Source organism: Heterocephalus glaber, unplaced genomic scaffold, assembly GCF_053883595.1.
Source record: "Heterocephalus glaber isolate CG9 unplaced genomic scaffold, H.glaber_assembly_v1.0 deba00001781, whole genome shotgun sequence".
Lineage (NCBI taxonomy): Eukaryota > Metazoa > Chordata > Mammalia > Rodentia > Bathyergidae > Heterocephalus > Heterocephalus glaber.
Window position 1 is genome coordinate 3784705 of NW_028258467.1, and position 20145 is coordinate 3804849.

Below are 20145 nucleotides of genomic sequence, written 5' to 3' on the forward strand. Positions count from 1 at the left end.
ATCAGAATACACATTCTTCTCAGCTGTACATGGGACGTTCTCCAAAAGAGACCACAGACTAGCTCACAGAACATGCTCAAGTAAATGCAAAAGAATTGAAATTATCACATGCATATTATCAGACCACAGTGCAATGAAATTGGAAATAAATGGCAAAAGACACCACAAAACCTTCATAAACACATGGAAATTAAATAACAGCCCCCTGAAAAACCAATGGGTCACAGATGAAATTAAAGGGAAAATTAGACAATTTCTACAATTAAATGATAGTGCCAATACAATGTACTGGAACTTATGGGATGCAATGAGAGCAGTCCTATGAGGGAAATATATAGCTGGAATTCCCATATCAGAGAAACAGAGCAAGCTCAAATAAACAACCTAATGTTCAGAGAAAAGCTTGAGACATTTGTAGGTAAATGGATGCACCTTGAGACTGTACTCTTAAGTGAAATAAATTGGACACACATGTTTAAATACCACATTGCTTCTCTGGTGTGAGAAACCAAAAGTGTAAATAAGTTCCAAAATGTATAATAGGTATTGGGAAATGGGAAGAAAATGGTCAAATGAGAAGGCGAACACAGGAGGGTGGAGGGGCAAAGGAAGGAAAGGACAATATAAAAAAGAGAATAGAAGGGGGAAAATGGAAACAAACCTTTTGTAAATAAGGAGAGGAAGAAGGGTTGAAAGGAAGGGAGGGGAATGGGAAAAAAAGAAGCAAGATATATCATGTACAGGAACAGATTCCCTATGATGAATGTAATCATTATGTATATCTAAAGTATAACAGTAAAATAAAAAAGGGAAAAAAAACACAGAATCACAGGAGGACCTAATGGATGGACGGGTGTTGCAGCCTCCCTCATATTTGGTTTTCCTGCTTGTACAACAGAGGGCATGGCCCCTGAGTATGCTGGTGGGGGATTCCCTGCCCAAACCTCAGATGAGGAGGATCTAAAGAGGCTGAGAGAATTTCGGCTGCAAGATCTAGGACAGTATTTGCAAATTTGGTGAAAGACATAGAGCTGAAGAAACTCCAAGCAGGACAAACACAAAGAGAGTCACACAGAGACACATAATAACCAGACTAACAAATGACTCAGACAGATATTTGTAAACAGTAGAAGAGAAGTGAATCATCAATGCAAAAGATCTTCAAGATCATCATCTGATTTTGTTTTGTTTTGTTTCAAAAAACCATGGAAGTAGCTGTGTGTGGTGATGCAGACTTGTCAACACTATAGAAGGCTGTGGCAGAAGAATCACAAGTCTGATCTCAGCCTGGGGAACTTAGTCAGATCCTTTGTCAAAATAAAAAATAGAAAAGAGCTAGGGATGTAGCTCAGTGAAAAGACCCTGGGCTCAAACCTCAGGACTGCAAACAAAACAAAACAAACCCATAGAAGCCAGAAAGCAGCAAAAAGGATTTTACTTTATTTTACACAGGGTCTTGTTATGTAGTTCAGGCTGGCCTTGAACCCACTATGTAGCCCAAGTTGGCCTCAAACTCCCTTCCGGTGATCCTCCTGCCTCAGCTTCCTGAGTTCTGGGATTACAGGCATGTACCCCATCACCCAGCTAAAAAAGGAAATTTAAAGCCAGTCAACAATTCCATATCATACAAAGGTTTTCTTCAGAAAATGAGAAATTAAGATATTCTGGGACAGTCAACAAGTAGGAGTGTTTTTCACCAGAAACCCCAAAGAATCCCATTTCACACACCCAAGGATGACCACAATAACAAAACTGCAAAGTAACACATGTTGACAAAAATGTGGAGAAATTATGATCCTCGATGTTGATGGGGATGTAAAATGATACACCTACTATGTAACTCTGTTGGTTTCACAAAAAGTTCAACATAGAGTTTCCTAGTAATTACTCTCCCAAACATACATCTTAAATCACTGAAAAGAGGTGTGTGCACTGAAGACGGTACACCAATGTCCATGATCCCTCCATTCATAATAATAATCTACAGGTAGAAACTACCCAAGTGTCCACCAACACATGATTGGATAAACAAACTGTGGTTTAAACAAAAGGAATAAAGTTCCTTTGAAGTTTCATTGATGAACTTGAAGACACTCTGATCCTGGGAAGAAGACAGACCCAGAGAGGCACATACTATATAAAGCTATTTATATGAAATACTCAAAAGAACCGAATCCAGAGACAAAAGTCTGGTTAGTGCCTCCCAGGGGCTCCAGGGAGGTTCCGTGAGAAGCAACTGCTTAGTGGATGTGAAGGTCTCCTACAGAGCGGATGCTGGTGCAGTACTGTGAATGCACTAGATGAGGCCCACACACATAGATTTATGTTATGTGAATTAGACCTCAAAAAAGAAAATAAAAAAAGGTACAATTGATATAAAGTACAAAGTGGACTAATCTTGAGGACACTGTATTGCATGAAAGAAGCCAGACACAGAAGGTCACCTCCTCTATGACTCTGGATGTCCAGAAAAGCCAAATCCACAGACAGAGTCAGGCTGCAGGTGGCCAGGGGTGAAAGGTCTGGGGAAACTGGGCCGTCGAGAGGATGACTGAGGAGTGGGGGGTTGTTTTTGAGAACATGAGAATGTTCTATCGTTAGGGTTGATGGTTGCATAACTAAGTGAATATACAAAGTAGCACTTTATTTATTTATTTATTTATTTATTTATTTATTTATTTATTGGTACCGGGGATGGAATTCCGATCTTTGGCTTGCAAGGCAGGCGGTGGAACCACTGAGCTAAATCCCCAGCCCCAAAGTATCACTTTGAAACTGTTCTCTGGCCGGGGATTTAGCTCAGTGGTTTCACTGCCTGCTGCACAAGTGCAAGGACCCGAGTTCAATCCCAGGTACCAAACAAAAACAAAAACGAAAAAACAAAGAAACTGTTCTCTTCCAAATCTTATGAGCCAGTGAATTAAATCTCAGTGTAAGGAAATGAAGGCCTGAAGCTTCCTCAGAAATCTGCCTGATCCCCAACCCTGCTGGCCAGGGCACACACAGGACTGGCCAAGCTGGACACCCCTGTACCTCTGCCTTCAGCCACCAGGTGTGCAAAGGAAGGAACTAAGTGTTTGGTTACATGGCTGGGATGGAGAGGAGAGGAGTGGCTAGGATGGATGCTGAGCAGGTAGGCAGAGGGGCTCAGGGGGGCCTGAGACCAGAGGGGTGCTGTTGAGCCTGGTGTGGCTGGGACAGGAGAGCAGGATGGTGCCCGCCCACCCCAGCACGCCTCTCCCCAGCCTCACTCAGATTCTCACGGAGTGGCCCCCAGCCGGTCACCCAGCAGTCAGGCTGGTGCAGGAACAAGGAGGAGGAGGAGGAGGAGGAGGAGAAGGAGGAGGAGGCCTCCACACAGACTGGTTGGATGTACTTGGTGTAGGTGACAGGGGAGGCCAGCCTCAGCAGGGCAATGTCATGGGAATGCCTTTTGGCTCCGGGATGTACAAAGATGTCCGTCACCCTGTACGGGTAGAGAGTGAGCTCACCCAGCTGGACAGTCCATTTAGAAGCATCAGGGAACCTGCCATGGACAAGAGAGAACTCAGGGTCCTGGGAGTAGGGCTGGCCACCTGGGCACACCTGGGTCCCCCCTGAGGTGTCCTGTGGGGCTGTACCACGTGCTCATACTGGACACCATCACCAGGACTCTCCTCTGAGTCAAAAGGTCCTCTGTGGAAACTATCAGAGTCCCAACTAGCCACAACCAAAGTCCCCACTCTTGGGCACAGTGGGGGGAGGAGTAGGGGGTAGCTCCCCTGGGAAATGGTTCCAGTCCTCCAGGGGACCCCTGCATAGCCCAAAGTGGACAGAATGGATTTGGGGGCCAGTTTAGGGATCCTGGCAGGACAGACTGAAGGAGCTGGTCTGGAGAGAGCTCTGCTCACCACACTGCCCCCTCAGCTCCCTCACCTGCCCCAACCCAGTCCATCTCAGAACAACACAGGTAGGGGATTGAGGGGGCGCCCTGATGGGGCCATTGGGATGGGGGGTGTGAAATAATGCACCAAAAGTTCATGGAATGTTCTGGAAGGCCATTCTGAAAATCTCCAAGCAGTATTTCCTCCTAGGGCCTGAAGGGAAAGTCTTGGTGGGTGACTGGATGAGACCCAACTTGGGACTCTGGGGACCTGGCAACCACACCACAGAGCAAACTGTCTTTCAAGATTCTGGCAAGTGTATTCCAGAATATATATTCCAAGCTGGGCGTGGTGGTGCATGCCTGTAATCCTACCACTCAGGAGGCTGAGGCAGGAGGATTGCTGTGAGTTAGAGGACAGCCTAGGCATAGTGAGTTCAAGGCCAGTCTGAACTAGATAATGGATACCCTGTTTCAAAAAAGACAAACAAACTGGGCTGAGGATTTAACTCAGTGGCACCACACTTGCCCGGCAAGTACAAGGTCTTCAGGTTGATTCCCAGTACCAGAAAAAAAGAGAAGCAATTCTAAAAAAAATAAAACATAAACAAAAAACCCCCCAGAATATATATTCCAGCAAATGCCAGTGTAGGTGGGCAAAGAAATTTATTTGTTTGTAACTTCTTTCTAAATATTTTTCTATTTTAATATAAAAATACTTTGGTAAAAAAATGGGACACAGGAATAAGGCAGATGTGAAAACTTTAATATCAGATAAAACAGGATCCAAGGCTAGCAGTCTTAGGTCTGAAGTATGAGGATATGTTCCATTGATAAAATCGTGCTCTTGGCTGGAAATGTAGCTCAGAGGTAGAAGAGCATTTGCCTAGCATTTTTAAGGCCCTGGGTTTGATCCCCAGCGCTGAAGAACAATGCTGTGCCATATGGAAAGATGGGAAGAGGCCAGGGCTCCCTGAGCCTGCACAACCTCTGTGGGGCCCTGATCCCGAGTGCCAGCCCCACGGCTGCCCTCTGGTGGTGCCTGCTCTGATGGACATCAAGGTGCCTGCTCTGTGCAGGGGTTGGGACCCAGTTTGAGATCCTGCTGAGATCCAGTCTCCTGGGCTGCTTTACCCCTTGGAATAGTTTATCTGTCCCACCCCAGGCATCCTCACCCACCTTAGGCTCCCAGAACCCCAGGCTGTGACATGAATGGCTGCAGGGCAGAGTGGGTTATGCTTGGCCAAGATGCCTCAGCAGGCCCTGGGCTACAGCTCTGGCCCACCCATCCCCTTCCACTGCCCAGGGTGCCAGGTGCTGCAGCCCAGAGAAGAAGGGAGAAGTTTCTTGGCTTTGCCCTAGGGGTTCAGGCAGGTCCTCCGCCCCGAGTCCCAGTTCCTCTGCTACACTGTGGAGGTTGTCACAATGCCCAGGAGCCAAGTGGAGCACGTGTGTGTCCTGTCACTGGCACAATGCCAGGCACAGCAGACATTTTGAGGGTGCCCATTAAAAGGTGGGTGTTGTGGTTACTGAGATTCCAGGGCCAGGGCAGGAGAAACCCTTGGGGTGGGGCCCAGGTCCCCAGAATATGGGGAGCTCAGGACCTCTGTGCCCAGGAGTTGTGTTTGTGGGAGTTGGCTTAGGCTTCAGCCAAATCCAGAGGAAAAGTGTGAAGGCTCAGCTCCACCCAGGACCCGCCTAGGAGCTCAGCACATGTCCCACTGATGTTCACGATGTCATCTTGTTTTAGTCATCTGGGGCTACTCTGCCAAATGACTACAGACTGAGTGCCTAAGACAACAGAAATGTATTTCCGCACAGTCCAGACCTCCAGCAGTCTGATGGAAGGGGGTTTCCAGGCCGGATCCCTCCAGGGTCCCTCTTGCTCTCCAGCTCCAATGCCTGTCTTTGAACTTAGCAGGCCTCAACCTTGGATGTGTCCATTGATGGTGTAATGAGAATTGTCCTCTGAACCGTAGCCAAAGTAACCCCATCTAGTGAAGCCCCGGACCCCATCATGGCTGGACAGTGCTTGATGAGAACAGCAGAGTTTCCTGAGAGGAGTGAGATGGGGGTGGAGTACACACTTTTCCCAAGGACCTTTTTTGCTTTCGATTCTGATTTTTGGTGTTTTGTTTGAGACAGGGTCTCACTATGGTGTCCAGACTAGCCCTGAACTCACTATGATCCTTCTTCCTCAGCCTTCTGCGTGCTGGGATTGCAAACATATGCCACCATTCCTGGCTTGAGTTTGCCATTTGGTGGGAGTGTTTTGGGGTTTGGGTTTTTTGAGACAGAATCTCACTATGTAGTTTAGGCTGGCCTTGAACTTACTATGTAGTCCAGGCTGGCCTCAAACTCTAGTGATCCTCCTGCCTCAGCCTCCCGAGTGCTGAGATTACAGGTGTGTGCCACAGCACCCAGCTTAATTTTGCTGTTTTAATCAGTGCCCTATAAAACTAGTAGCCTAGCCTGGGTGGGGGGTTTTGGTGGTGCTGCAGCTTGCAAATTGTCTACCACTCTGTAAGTAAACCCCGATAAACTCAGTTACTTACCAAGCTGGATTTGTTCCAGTCTTCAGACTATTAGTGCCTTCTCAGTTTGGAGGCAGATATCTTTTACATCTCTGGGACATTTTCAAAACAGGTGGATTCATAATTTGATGAGCTACTGGGAAGTAATGAAAACTTAGGAAATGGGACCTAACTGTGGAGGGTGGGTCCTTGGAGCTTGCCCTTGAGGGCTATATTATGTCCTGGGTGCCTCCCCCACTTCTGTCCACCATGAGGCGGGCAGCTCTACTCTGCCATATCTTTCTGCCATGATATTCTGCTTCACCACAAGCCTAGAGATAACAGAGCCAAGTGACTATGATCTGAAACTATGAGCCAAAATAAACTTTTCTTCTTTTTTTTTCTCAGGTATTATGTCATAGCAATGAAAAGCTAACATACTAGGCTCCATGGGCATCAGAACAACACATACTGGGGGTCCTGGGATCATTAGAAGAACTGGGGAATGATACCAGGGTCATAGGTAAGATATGCAACAATCCTAGAGTCATAGGTGAACATGGGAAAGAATTCCAGGGTCTTGGGAAAACCTTGGCGTCCTAGAGGTGATTGTTAAGGCTGGGGTGAATCCCAATCCCAATATCATGTATCATGAGTAAGGCTTAAGGTTAATCTCAGGGTTATGGGCACAGTCAGGGCCAATCCCAGGGTCAGTGGTAGGGCTGTGAATCCCAGTATCATGAGGTTCAATCTCAGAGTCATGGGCAGAGCTAGGGTCCATCCCAAGGTTATGGGCCCAATTCCAGTGCAATAGTCAGGCCTGAGGTGGTGTGACCTATGTCTGCCGGGCTGGGCAGGTTAGATACCAGCTTATATAGCAGGTGCAAGCAGCACAAGCACGGTAACAGGCTGGGTTGCCCTGATCTTTCTCCTCCCCTAGCCTGACTCTCCAGGGACTGGCTGGAGATGTGGAAGAAGGCAGCTGAGACCCCAGGCAAGGGCAAGGTGTGAGCAGGACCCCAGGGAGGAGGCAGGAAGGGGTAAAGCAAACATGGCATGTACACACAATGGAATATATTACTCAGCTGTAACAACCATGGAATTCTACCATTTGCAGCATGATGGGTGAGTCTGGAGGACACTATGGTGTGTGAAATAAGTCAGGCACAGAAAGACAAATGCCAGATATTCTCACTGACTCACAGAAGCCAAAAAAAGCGGATCACAAAGAAGTAGAGAATAGAGTAGTAATTATCAATGGCTGAGGAGGGTATGGGAAAGAGAGAGATGGAGAGGGTGATTGATGGGTCTGGGTCTGCAGTTAGATAGGAGGAATCCTTTCAAAGTACAATAGCACAGTGAGGGAACTATGATGGACAATGGTTTAATGTGTATTTCAAAATTTCTAGTGGAGAGTATTTTTTATGTTTTGTTAAGAAATAATAAATCTTAGGGCTGGGGATTTAGCTCAGTGGTGCCGCCGCCTGCCTCACAAATGCAAGGTCCAGAGTTCGATCCCCAGTACCAAATAATAATAATAATAATAATAATAATAATAATAAATCTTACCCTAGTGTGGTGGCGCATACCTGTAATCCCAGTATATGGAAAGCTGGGGCAGGAGGATTGCTGAGTTCAAGGCCAGCCTGAACTGCATAGTGAGACCCTGCTTCAAAGAGAGACAGAGAGAGAGGGAGAGAGAGAAGAAATAAATTTTCAAGGTGCTGGGTATGTCAGTTACCCTGATCCTATCCTTATACATTGTATACATGTATTGAAATGCCACAAAAGTATATTTAAAAGGGCAATCAGGTTATAATCTATACTTCTGGATATTTAAAACAATTACAACAAAAAGATTCAAGGTGAAGGAGGATGAGGAGAGCTGGGCCTGCTGTCAGGAGGGAGCCAAGGCAGCCGAGGCCTTAGCCACTTCCCATGCCTGGGACACAATACCGGACACCCACAACTTCAAAGAGGAGAGGTTCATTTGGCTCATCGTTTCCTGTGGACTCAGTCCAAAGTTTGCTGGCTCTACTGCAATCCATAATGAAGACCAAGGCCCTCCTATGGCCCCCTGCCCCTGCCTACAGCCTGCCTGCTCACCTTCGCTACCACCCCCACACCGACCCCCAACCCGCCCCTGCCCCTTCCAGCCTCCTTCCCCCTGCCCACCATTCCACCCCCCATGCCCAGCTATCCGCCGCCTTCACCCACCCGTAACCCCAACTTCCCACCTCCACCCCATGCCTGCCGCCCACCCGTGCAGACCCATCTCACTCCAGGTTTGGGCCTGCCATGGGCTATCTACTCACCTCCTGCTGTCTGCCCCGGAGGACAGCCACCTGTGTCCCCACCCGTCCCTCCACTTGGCATGCCTCCCTTTGAGGGGCTGGGGCGGGCAGCCTGGATGAGGTAACACGGCGCCTTTCGTTTTCCTGTTTTTTAACAAGAGTTTTTCTAATCAACTTGAGTAGTTAAATGGGTAAGCAGCAGAGTACCTTGTATAATGCTATTCAGTTGCAGTATGGAAAGAAGGGACTGGATTCCTGGCCTAAACCAGGGTGCTCCTCACACCTGGAGGATGGGACAGCCAGCTTCAGTGTGGCTTCGGCCTTGCCTCTTGCAATCTATTTACACAGTTTCAGCTCACATCTGAGAGTCCTGCACTGGGCTACTTTATACTAGTGAAATGTTAACCAGCTATACTGGCTCAATAAATAGCTTTAGTAAGGAGTGAATTTCCTTCTAGAAATCAGTGCCTATTTTTTCTGGAAACTTAATTTTAAATAGTACAGTTCTGGGGGCTGGGGTTGTAGCTCAGTGGCACCACACTTGCCTGGCAAGCACAAGGTCCCAAGTTCAATCCCCGGTACTGGAAAAAAGTAAATAAATAAATAAAATAAATAGTTCAGTTCCACCTGAAGTCCAGCTGTTGGTGTTGTTGTTCCCATTCAGTTATGTCCCATGACACCCAGTAGGTCAGATGAACTACTTTTTCCATTTGCAGATATTTGCATCCTTAGTATTAAAATTATTTTGAAGGAGAACCCTCCCCCAAAACAAAACAAAACAAAATTTAAAAAATAAAGTTCACTGGCTCCAAGGCAGAACAGCACGGTGGGAGAGCACAGCTGAGGAAAGCTCTTCAACCCCTGGTAGCCAGGAAGCAGAAAGAGAAGGGAGGAGCAGGGAGGGGACCACCCAGTGACAGGCCTCTTCCAGCCAGGCCCAGCCTCCTAATGCATTCTAACTATGAACTCATCAGTAGATAGCACTCCTATGGTCCAATCACCTTCCAAAGCCACATCTCTGAGGACATAAGACTTTTTGTGGGATATTTTAAAACTAAACTATAACATGGGGACAGCTGCCACCTCAGACAGGGACAAAATCCAAGACTCTCATTCACTTTCCCAAGAAAGTCTGGGGAAGGAATGAATATGTTCCTACCTCAGCCCCGAAGAGCTAGGCCTCAGATCGCTAAACACCGGGGAAGACTCACCAATGGGCTTTCTGGGGACTACTGGCTGAGGGTCAGGAACTTTGTCCTGGAAGAAGTCCTGGATGGAGGAAAAGTCGAAACAAGGGAAGGCAGCCAGCACCCCTGGGCCACAGAAAACAACAGGATTTTATTTATTTTTTCTTGATAGTGGGGATTGAACCCAGGGCCTTCACACTGACTACATCTCCAGCCTTTTTCTTACTTTTTTTTTTTTTCTGGTACCAGGAATTGAGCTCAGGACCTTGTACTTGCCAGGCAGGTGCCGAGCCACTGAGCTACATCCCCGGCTCCCTTTTCTTACTTTTTTATTTTGAGACAGAGTCTGGCCAAGTTACTAAATTATCCAGACTGGGCTCGAACTAGGATCTTCCCTCAGCCTCCCATAGTGCTGGGATTACAGGCACGTGACACCGCACCCGACCTAAAGAACAGGATTTTTCTAGTCCCCTATCTGCTGGACCATATCAAAGGGTACTGCGGGTGACCTTCCTTTGTAGCAGCAGAACGCCACGTCACTTGGTCTCCAAGCACCCTAGGGCGCAGGAGGTCAAGCTGGGAGGAGGGGGTGTCCAGGCCCCGCCCCGCCCCTCTCCCGCAGGAGGCGCCACCTCGCCTGAGTCGCAGGAAGGAAGGAGGTGCAGGAGAGGAGCCATGGTCGCCAGGGGCGGGATGCTCCTGCTGCTCACAGCCTTGCCGCTATCGCAGGTGGGACCTGGGAAGCCGGGTGAGCTCAAAGGCGCCTCCGGTCGCGCGGGGGAGTGGGGGGAGGAGGGTAGGGGGCATGGAGGTCCGGGGCGCTCATCCTGTCACCTTCCCCCAGCACCGTCGGAGGAAGGCGCAATGGAGGGTGAGTTCCGACCTTCCAGGCCTGCTCAGGGAGCCCGTGTCTAAGTGCCAAGGGCACCCCAATTTACCCCCACCCCCACCCCCGCCCCTGGTCTGAGTACTCCTTAATGCTGGAGAGTAACAGGGCCCGGGAGGGCGTCTTCGGACACACGCGGTCCGCCAGGGTCTGGGTCCTCTGCTGCGCGCGTCGCTGAGATGCAGGTCCCTTCTCTGGAAGCGTAGGCCAGTCCCACGCGACTCAGCCCCAGGTCTGTCTAGCCATGCCAGGTCCCTGTGGCCACCGGACCATCCCCTCACGCGTGGTGGGTGGAGAAGATTCGGAGCTGGGGCGCTGGCCGTGGCAAGGGAGCCTCCGTCGATGGGGCACCCACAGCTGCGGGGCGAGCCTGCTGAGCCGCCGCTGGGTACTCACCGCCGCCCACTGCTTTAAAGAGTGAGTCCGGGGTGGGGGGCAGGCAGTGACCTCCGGCCCCTGAGGCCCTGGCCTGGGCACACATTCCCACGTGGTGGTGTGCAGTGCCCTAGGCTCCTCTGCCCCTGGGTAAACCCAAATGAGTTCTCACTAATTCCCCAGAGGAGCAGATTATATCACAAGAGTCGGGGCACAGCTGGGTTGGGGCAGGTGTGGGGGGCCCCCAGCCTGGCCACCAAAGCTCTCTGGAGTCCAACTCATTCTCTCAGTTTTGCCTGGAGTCCCAGGCTAACCCCCACACACTTTGTCCATCATGGGCCGCAGAGGTCCCCTGAAGGACTGGGGCCATTTCCCTATCCTTAGGACAGCTGTGGAAGGTGAGGATTATTAAGGGGAGCCATCCTCTCCTCCTCCCTCAAAAGTGCCCATCAGTGGAGACTTTGGTTGTGGCCTGTCTGGGCTCTGAGGATTCCACAGGAGTCCCTTTGGCCCACGAGAGGGACTTGGTGATGGTGTCCAAGATGAGCAAGTAGTACAGCCCCACAGGACACCCGGGGGGGAGGTAGGTGTGCCCAGGTGGCCAGCCCTACTCCCAGGACCCTGAGCTCCCTCTCTTTCCTGCCAGAGCCCTTAATCCTGATGAGTGGACCATCCAGTTTGGTGAGCTGACTTCAGCGCCATCCTTTTGGAACATGGAAGCCTACTTAAATCGCTACCAAGTGGATAAGATCATTCTGAGCCCCAAATACACGGGGGTGTCTCCTTATGACATCGCCCTGCTAAAGCTGGTCTCCCCTGTCGCCTACAATAAGAACATCCAGCCCATCTGCATCTCAGCCTCCATGTCCAAGTTTGAGAACTGGACTGACTGCTGGGTAACCGGCTGGGGGGACATTGAAGAGGAGAAAAGTGAGATGGGCACAGAGGATGGGCACTGTCCTGGTCCCCTGCCCCAGCCACATCAGACCCAGCAGCCCCTTCTTGGTCTCTGGGGCACTGCTGAGCCCCTCTGAGCACTTGTTTAGCATCCACCCATCCTCTCCCCTTCTCTCACTCCCACCTGATCAAACACCCAGTTCCCTTCCCTTGCAGACCTGGTGGCCTAAGGCAGAGGTGCAGCAGCATCAAGTCTTGCCAGGGCAGCAGAGATGGAGTTCTTGTGGAAGGGCCTTGGTGTTGCTTTTTTCATATATCTTCCCACTTCTGCAGCCACCCATCTATAAGGCCCACTCTAGCTCCTCCGTACCAGCCCAATTCTGGCTGCCTCTCTCCTCAAAATTCCCAAGCCTGGTGGCCCTAGTGTCACAGCACCAGGCCTCAAACTTGCAGCACTCTGGGAGGTTGAGGCAGGAGAACCACAAATTTGAGCCCAGCCTGGGCAATTTAGGGATTTAGCAAGACCCTATCTCAAAAAGAAAAATAAAAAATTGGACTAGGATATAGCTCAGTTGGAAGGCCCTGGGTTCAATCCCCAGTATCAGGAAAGAAAAACAAAATTACTACCAACAAAAAAAGCTATCCTTCTCCTACCTTGGCTCACAATTGAAACCCCCTGAAGTCCTTGGGCAGCACAATCCAACACCTGCCTATCTCATGGCACAAGAATCCCCTGGAAGTGCTGGGCACAGCCTTCATTGAGGTGCCCTGGGGCTTCTAGTCCCTGAGATGGGATACATTTTTGTGCCTGGAACAGCCTGGCTTCCTCCTGTGTCGTCCCCTTGTCACCTGTGTGACTCTGTGCCTGTACACGGTTCACTGAACACAGTCCCAAGTTGGGTACCCTGGTGAGAGCAGAACAAGAGCTCTGTTCTCACTAGAGCTTACCTATAAGTGAAGCTGGGAGGCTGAGCCAGGAGAATTGCTGCAAGTTTGAGGCCAGCCTGGGCTACACAGTGAGTTCAAGGCCAGCCTGAACTATATAGTAAGACCTTGTCTCCAAAACAAAACAAAAACAACCTAAACAAAACTGGGAATGTTTTTATCCCCATTTTACAGATAAAGATAAGTGAGATAATCATGAAAGTTGCCCAAGGCCTAGAACTAGTAAATGGAGTAGAAACCAGGGCTCATTGGCTCAGACAGTCTAAGAGATGTCCCCAGTTCCACACCTGGAATTGGCAAGGAAATTGTGAACCCAACACTAAATATGCCTCCTCTTAGGAAAGGGGTCTATTCCTTTGACCTATAAGGGGCCTCTGCTGCAAAGGATGAATAGGTGTGAGCCAAGGGACCCTGCCAGGGCCCCTCTGCTGGCCTCCCTCCTTGGCCTGGGGCTGACAGTACCCTCTGAAAGCCTGGGGCTTTCACTGTTATTCTTAGTGCTTGGGGAGCAGGTAGGAGGCACATCTGGAGCCCCTTGGCCTTGCAGGAGCTTTTGCTGTGGCAGATGTGAGCTGGGGGACTTTGGGCAAGGCACTTACTTCATCTATGCCTCAATTTCCTTATCTGTAAATAGGGTGGTAAAAGTGCTAACTTCATAGGGTGGCCCTTGTCATTCTGACCCTTGTCAGAGTCAGGTGAACACCGCGTCCCCTGACTCACATCAGGCTCTGACACTTCCTTGGTGCCTTTTGGAAAGGGGTTCTTCCTCCAACTCTTTCCTTACCTGGGAGTGGGTCCTGATGCCCGCTTTTTCCAGAGGTGATCAGAAGCCCTAAGAGCATTTTGTACAACTTTTTTTGCAAACCCTGAAAGTGCCCAGGTGTTACCAAGGAGAATGCATCCAATGGGCTGCCCCGCACTCCATTCTGCTACCTGGGTGCCTTGGCAAGGCTGTGTTCATCATAAGCCATCTCAGTTGCCGTAGACTCTCCCCCTTGGCATGTTTTGGCTAAGGAATCTCTCTGCTGGCTCTGCCAGGGGCTTTGTGTGTATTCTGCAGACAGGGTAACTGAGTCTCAAGGTAGAGTGCTAATAGCATGTCCACCCACTGGGTCCTTCTGTGATATTCATCACTCATGATGTCCTGTTTGGGGAGGCTGAGGCAGAAAGATCTCAAGTTTGAGACCAGACTGGGTAACTTTTTTTGTTTTTGTTTGTTTGTTTTGAAACAGTTTCACTATGTAGCCCAGGCTGGCCTTGAACTTGAAGCAATCCTGCTGCCTCAGCTCCCTGAGTGCTGGGATTACAGGCATGCGCCACCACACCAAGCCAGGCTGGGTAACTTGGTCTCAAAATAAAGTATCAAAAGGGGCTGGGGGTGTAGCTTAGTGCAATGCCCCTGGATTCAATGCTTCAATTCCCAGTATGGAAAGAAAAAGAAGAGGAAGAGGAGGAGGAGGAGGAAGAGAAAGAGGAAGGTGAAGATGAAGAAGTAGTAGCAGTAGTAGTATGATGTCCTAGGTGCCCCGAGGACACTGCCACCCTACAACCTATCCCTCCCCAGAGAGGAGGATCAAGTTGCCTGTTTCTGTCCACCCTCCAGATCTGCCAGCTCCCTATACTCTCCAGGAAGTGCAGGTCAGCGTCATCAACAAAGCCATGTGTAACCACCTGTACCAAAGATCAGACTTCGGTGTGGCCATCTGGGGAGACATGGTGTGTGCTGGTGATCCTGCAGGTGGCAAGGATACCTGCGTTGTAAGTGACCCCAGCCCCACCACGGTGGCCTTCTGGGCCTCACATCCCACTGCTCCCATCCCTAAACCTGACAGCAACCCCCTTTGATCTCTTGACATTGGGAGTGGGAAGACTCTGTCCCCACTTTGCAGATGTAGAAACTGAGACTCTGTCACTGCCAGAGGAGGGGACAGCTCCACAGACCCCAGCTCTCCCAGCCTCTCTGCTGAAACCCCCAGCCCCAACCCAGACTGGGCTCACCCATGCTACTCCCCAGGGAGACTCAGGAGGACCCTTGGTTTGCGACCTGGATGGGGTGTGGTATCAGATTGGAATCGTGAGCTGGGGAGTGGGCTGTGGTCGCCCCAATCAGCCTGGAGTCTACACCAACATCAGCCAGCACATCCACTGGATCCAGAAGACAGTAGCCCATGATGGCTCACCCGGGCTAGACTTCTCCCTACTGCTGTTGCTCCTCACTCTGCTCTGCACTACCCGGTTTGTGGGCTCCACCTGAGCCCACCTGACCCATGGGGTTAGGGTCATCTGCTGAATCAGGCCCTGATCCTCCTCTATCCTTTTGGTAATAAACATGTTGGAGTTGACCTCAGCAGAACAGTTTCCTGTCCACCTCTACCCAGTCCAGCCCTAGATTGCACTCCCAAACCCTGTCTACCCTTCTGCATTAGCCAAGTTTTGGTTGAACAGCAAACAGAACTATCTCTAATTAGTTCAATCAGAAACATAATTTACGGGAGGAAGAGCAAAGCTTTGTCTTGGGCACTGGGAAAACTAGAATGTCAGTGCCATCCTAGTGTGCCCTATCATAAAAGCACCAGACACTTCTGCCATGGTCTCCCAGAGGCCAAACTAGGATCAGGACTTGACAGCAGGCAGTTTATTGGGAGGTGACCTCAGGAAGCATGGATGAGGAAGTGGGGAAACTGGCAGAGGGAGGGGTTTGCATGAGTGAAGAGGTTACCATAATGGGCAGTTGAGGCACAAAACCAGGGCTGGGCAATGTCTTCTGAGACCCTCCCATGGATGCAGGGTGGACCTAGCATGTGGGCCCTGCAGAGCTGGAGCTGACCCTAGGGAGGCTGTCATTGCCTCTCCAGCTGCAGCAGCACTGTAAGATGATGGATTTGGTTTGGAGTTGTTTGGGGTTTTTTGTTTTGTTTTGTTGATTTTTGGTTTGGCTTGGTTTTTTGAGGCAGGGTCTCACTATATAGTTCAGACTGACCTTGAACTCACTATGTAGCCCCGGCTGGCCTCAAATTTGTGGCAGTTCTCCTGCCTTAGCCTCTTGAGTGCTGGGATTACAAGTGTGTATCACCACACCCAGCCAAGATGGTGAGTTTGGAACTGTGAGATGGCATCCAACCCATTTGTCCCAATCAGAGCCTCCAGCCCCAGCCTCAGCGTGTCCAAGGGACCTGACCAGGCAGGCAATGTTAAAGCACAGTTAAAGCAAATTTGAGTTCTGCAAGGTCCCTAAGTGCCTTGAGCACAGAAAAGGGAATCTGTGCTCTGAGGAATCTCCAGCCAAATCTGCTGGCTAAGCCACCCACAGCCCTACTTCCAGGAAGGTGCACGGCCCTGAAGCACCTGGCCTCATCTAGGAGCCAGGCTGGAGAGGGGTTTACTACCACAAACCCGCAGGGCTACCCGCAGAGAGTGAGCTCTGCATTGTGCACTGCAGCCCCTCTTCCCTCCCCCATGTCACCCCATAGAGATCTAGAAACTCCGGGATAAGTTCTGCCAGCTCTGGGCTCCCCTATCCCCATATTACTACACCCTGCAGAGCTGCTCCTGCCCCACCCTGCACTGTGCTCCATCCATCTGCTGTAGGAGGGTCTCTTGTGCCCCTTCCCTGCCTGGCCTCTCAGAGGAAGGTCCCCTAACAGCCCCTTCTCAGTGCACTCACAAATGGCCTGAGGGGCCCCACTCTTAGATGTCACACCAGGCTGCTGGAGCAACAAGGAACAGCAGGCCTACTTGGGCCCTTGCTCTTTCAATTGCAGAGCTGAAAGAGCCTCAGCGTGCTCTGGTGAAAAGAGCAGGTGGGCACATGGTACCCCTTGCCCTCTTTCTCCAGAGTAGAGATAAGAAAGACAAACCGAGGCACAGCACCATTGGGCCTGGACAGCCAGTGTCCCTGCCCAGGGAGACAGGAGAGTGGGGCCAACATTCCCCAAGAGGTACTGTTTTTATTCTGTGGCTGCCTCAAACTCTTTGCATCTGGCCTGGCTGCATCAGACCCCACACTGCCACACACGGAAACATTTGCTTTGATCGAAGCAAGCCTCAGTGTGGCACTTGTCTCAGTTGACTCCACCTAGCAGGCCCTCTGCAGCCCTCCTCAGTCAGGTCTGACACTGCGCATGTGCAAGCCTGCCTCCCCCTGCCTCACTATGTAAGTAGCCTCCCCATACCTTTAGCAGATCAGTCTGTGCACTGTTCTCCCTCTTATGCTACAACATAAGTCCTAATAAATCCCCTTTCAGATGGCATATTTTTTATTTTGATCTGGTTTAGGGCATGCTGAGCTAGTACTCTAGTAGCGAGTAACACCAAAGGTCCTGACAGTGAACGTGGCCAGTGTCTGTGGCTGATAATCCTGCAGGCAGTGAGCAGCCAGAGAATGAGAGCAACAGAGAACTGCTAAAAGCTGCCATCTCTGATGATCAAAGAACTCTCAGGCCTCTCAGTAGATGATGCTCCGAGTAATAAGGATGGTTGCCAAGCCTAAGAGCTAATCAGCACTGGCATTCAAAGCGCAGAGCTGATAACATAAAAGAACTACACTTTGCCAATTAGTGATTTGTATGTGAATGGATCAAAAGAACTCTCCGTTGAGTGGTAACACCTTGGTGGTTTCTACAGGGACCCTCCCTTTTAGAATGTTTTTAATTTCATTTTGCCAAGGTTAAGAGACACATCATTTTGAAGGAATAAGAATTATGTTTTTTGTTTGTTTTTCACATTAGTTATGGAACATTTCCCCTTTTGTTTAAAGTTGTACTTTTTAGTATTTCATTATAGTGTTTGCCATAGGTTTGGCTGTCATCACTTAGTAATACTGATATTTCCCAAAATATCCATCATTTGAAAGATTACTGGCTTGATATGATACATACTAATTTGGCCCAAGACTTCACCCACTTTCTTTCCCAAACTGTATAATACCTGCAGAATCAACTGTGTGTGTCAGCAGTGTGCTGAGATTACAGGTGTGTGCCACCATAACCAGCCTAAATAATTTATTTAAACTGGGTGTAGTGGCACACTTCTGTAATCTCAGCACTCAGCAGGCTGAGGCAGAGGCATTGCCATGGGTTGAGGCTAGCCTGCACCTCATAGTGAGTTCAAGGCCAGCCTGAACTACATAGTGAGAACTTGTTTAAATACATAAATATCTCACAGGGCATACCGCTGGAATACGTCAAATACCAAACTGACTCTACTCTCTGCTACTCAACTGGGTTGTTTAACAGCAGTAGATATTAGGTTAAATTCACTTAAGAGATATCAAATATACATAAATACATTATATTTATGTATTTATGCATACATATTCAAAATAAAAAGTGTTTGATTACTGTTACAAATATTTTCCGTTACTGTTCTCTTCTATGAATATGGATAATTGTATAAGTAATAAAATGGCCTATAAATTATATATGGTCCTGTTTTAATATTCATTCTTCAAATAATCACAGGTCCCAATAACAAGACAACCTACTTCTAAATTTCTTTTGAAGGCTCTGGTTGGATTGTCAACAATTTTACCACAAAGATTAAAATTCAGCAAGCTGCCAGGAAGATGTGGTGATGTGAGAATCTGTAAAACAATACTGATGTATTTAAGAATATTGCATCAGCAGGACTGGGGATTGATTGATTGATTGATTGATTGATTGATTGATTTTGGTACCGGGGATCGAACTCAGGTCCTTGCACTTGCAAGGCAGGCGGTGGAACCACTGAGCTAAATCCCCGGCCCACTGGGGATTTATTAGTTCAGTGGTGCTGCCGCCTGCCTCCCAAGCGAAAGGTCCAGAGTTCGATCCCTGAGTCACCTTTCCATCAGGACAGCCGCCATCAACAGAAGCTAGTTAAAGCTGGAAGCATCTGATGGCACGCCTGTGAAGGTTGAGGAGCTGGCTCAGGAGTTTTAGCTGAGAATATGCGTGGATGCAGAACTGTCACAAACAGATTTTTGTCTGTTTGCTTTCTGCAGACAGTTGGTGTCTTTGTTCATATTTTTCAAGTGATTGCTGGTCCTTGTGGGGGAGACTCATTGGGACAATTCCCTCAGGAAGTACTTGCCCCTTTCCCAAAGGTTTTTATGCCTTATCCACGGAGATTTATGTCACCTGCCACTCTCCTTTTTCATTTTCCTGTAATCAGTCTTAGGAGTGATGCACATTGTTCTTTCTTTTTTCAGAAAATGAATCTACATGTTGTTTTAAAAAAATGAAGTCTGGCATGTGTAACAAGAAATGAGCACATCTTCTCAGGACCCTCCCTTTTGGAGGGCCCTGAAGAAGAGGGTGGATGATGTTACTCTTTTTTTTTTTGGTACCAGGGATCGAACTTGGGTTCCTGCGCTTTTGGTGCAGGCAGTGGAAGCACTGAGCTAAATCCCCGGCCCAGAGGGTAGACAATGCTGATGCTGTCAGCAGTGGATAAATAGCTCAAGAACCACCATCTGAAATTCCATGAAACACACATGCTAGCCAGAGACAACATCACTGCCTTCTTCACAGCTGCAGAGGTCACCTTCTAGCCAAGCCCTTACTTCCTCCTTCCAGCTCCAGCAGTGCCCCCAAATCCAAGTATGAGGCACTGGGGGATGCCCATAGGCCTGAGGGTGGAAGTGGTGTGCCCTGGTCATTTTGGAAAGACCACTTCACATGTGATTCCTATATCTGGTAGCACTTAGGGACCCACAGTGGGAGCTGTTCCTCACTCCCATGCTTTTCTGCTTTCCTCGACAGCCCCAGGTCTGTCTCCACAGCAGGCTTGGGCCACCAGGGTGGAATGTGGCTCCAAGCTAGATACTCAGCTTTTTTTTTTTTTGGTACCGGAGATCGAACTCGGGTCCTTGCGCTTGCGCAGCAGGTGATGAAACCACTGAGCTAAATCCCCGGCCCTAGATACCCAGCTTTAACCCAAACACTGGGAGTCTTAAGGAAGCCTCAGGCTGCACAGAAACAGTGACCCGGGTTATACCCACAAATCCTTACCATCTTCTAAAGCACTCAGACTCACCCTCTCCTGTTACAGTCACTTGGAGCTGTGTGACCATTAGGCCAGGCAGTGTGGATGAGGCACCTGGGTTCCTAACAGCACCTGGCCAGGCAGTTTGGCTGCATAGAGGTGGGACCCATTCTCTCTCTGGATCTGCCCCCAAACACACAGTCTGTGTAGCCTCTTGTAGCTC

General features: G+C 49.3%; 1 protein-coding gene and 1 long non-coding RNA gene across 6 annotated transcripts in view; one reads left to right on the plus strand and one right to left on the minus strand.

Annotated features, from left to right (window-relative positions):
* Positions 1 to 3508: 3508 nt before the first annotated feature.
* The window catches only part of LOC147820955 (uncharacterized), a 50587-nt gene continuing 33950 nt past the window's right edge, over positions 3509 to 20145 (minus strand). Inside the window, exons 2-3 of the long non-coding RNA XR_015448007.1 lie at positions 8691 to 8813; positions 3509 to 8041 (exon numbers count right to left, since the gene is read on the minus strand). This is a non-coding gene — a long non-coding RNA (uncharacterized LOC147820955). The remainder of the gene's footprint in view (positions 8042 to 8690; positions 8814 to 20145) is intronic.
* On the plus strand, positions 9595 to 15301 carry LOC101714355 (testisin-like). Of its 5 annotated transcripts, none has more exons than XM_021244386.2 (7): positions 10064 to 10604; positions 10701 to 10727; positions 10985 to 11159; positions 11764 to 12013; positions 14192 to 14297; positions 14563 to 14717; positions 14974 to 15301. In XM_021244386.2, the coding sequence occupies exons 1-7, from the start codon at positions 10532 to 10534 to the stop codon at positions 15211 to 15213; spliced, it is 1026 nt and encodes a 341-aa protein (XP_021100045.1). In that variant the 5' UTR covers positions 10064 to 10531; the 3' UTR covers positions 15214 to 15301. The 5 variants fall into 5 exon arrangements, with proteins under 5 accessions (XP_087059236.1, XP_021100045.1, XP_087059237.1 ...); XM_021244387.2 differs by having other exon boundaries at positions 10066 to 10585; XM_087203110.1 differs by lacking the exon at positions 14974 to 15301 and having other exon boundaries at positions 9595 to 10604; positions 14563 to 14967.